The following is a 1,163-nucleotide window of genomic DNA, read 5'->3' as shown; positions in this document are numbered from 1 at the left end:
CCCCCGGCCCGGCCGGGGGGGGCCCCCCCCCCACGCCTACGCCGGCACCGAGCCGCCCACCCTCCCCCTTCGCTACGGCCGCGTCCCCGCCGCCTTCCCTCCCCAAACGTGAGTAAGGGGAGGAGGGACGATGAATATGCAGAGAGGCGCTCGCCTCGCCGCGGTTCCGGGAGGGGGAGGGAGTGCGTGTGTGTGTGCGGTGTGTGTGTGTGAGAGTGTGTGTGTGTGTACGGCGCGGGGAGGGGTGCGCATGCGCCGTGCGTGGCGGGGCTGAATGTTTCCCAAGTGTTTGAAACTGGTATTTGGGTTTTCCACGTTGGATCAAGTGCGGCGTACAGGAGCGAGGAGGCTGCCTTCTTCGTATCGCCGGGGAGCAGCGGCAGCGGCGGCGGCGGTGAGGAGAGAGCCGGGAAGGGGGGAGCGGCGGAGAAGCGGAGCAGAGCGGCGCTGGCGCATGCAGAGGGGCCGCCGCTGCCTCTGACAGACACTTTGCAGAGCACATTTTGTTTCCAGATTGTTTTCGGAGGAGCTGGTTGAAGCCCCCCTCTTTTCTCCTCCTCCTCCTCCCCCCCCCTCGCTTCACACACACACACACACAAATCCCTCTGATTGTTCCTACCACCTCCTTCGTGAATTACCCACAACGACAGCCATTCAATCAGCTGCTGCCGGCTGTAGGGGACTGGCGGAGGGTGTGTGTGTGTCTCTCTTCCCCCCCCGTTTCACACAAGAGGAGTCAGATGTAGCTTCTCTTGGTTTTTTTTTTTGGGGGGGGAGCTACAGAGAGAGAGGTGGGCAGGGAGTGAGCCGTAAGCCGGGGCTATCGTCTTTGGAGGGAGCAGGCACTTGCTCTGGCACAGGCAGAGAGAGAGAGGCGTGGGGAAGGATATTTTTTTTTTTTTTTTTTCGCTCTGCCGGATGAAAATGTTGAGTCCTGCAAACGGAGACCAGCTTCACCTAGTGAACTATGTGGAGGATTATCTGGACTCCATCGAGTCTATGCCCTTCGATCTGCAGAGAAATGTCTCCTTGATGAGGGAAATTGACGCCAAATATCAAGGTAAGTGCTTTCTATCTGTGTGTGTGGTATGGGGCTCCGGGGGGGAGGTGGTGGGGGGGTAGGGGGGCTTTCCCTTTCTTTTCTTCGGAGGTGAGCCTCGGCT

At 59.9% G+C, this 1,163-nt stretch overlaps 1 protein-coding gene across 1 annotated transcript in view; it reads left to right on the top strand.

Moving 5' to 3' along the window:
• The first annotated feature begins 720 nt into the window (after positions 1–720).
• ING1 (inhibitor of growth family, member 1) overlaps positions 721–1,163 on the top strand; it is a 6,623-nt gene continuing 6,180 nt past the window's right edge. Inside the window, exon 1 of the mRNA XM_009892136.1 lies at positions 721–1,060. Within this exon, the coding sequence (XP_009890438.1) occupies positions 919–1,060 (142 nt within the window). The 5' untranslated portion in view covers positions 721–918. The remainder of the gene's footprint in view (positions 1,061–1,163) is intronic.

This window comes from Charadrius vociferus, unplaced genomic scaffold (genome assembly GCF_000708025.1).
Source record: "Charadrius vociferus isolate BGI_N301 unplaced genomic scaffold, ASM70802v2 scaffold218, whole genome shotgun sequence".
Taxonomy (NCBI): Eukaryota; Metazoa; Chordata; class Aves; order Charadriiformes; family Charadriidae; genus Charadrius; species Charadrius vociferus.
This window is presented reverse-complemented; position numbering and strand designations above follow the sequence as displayed.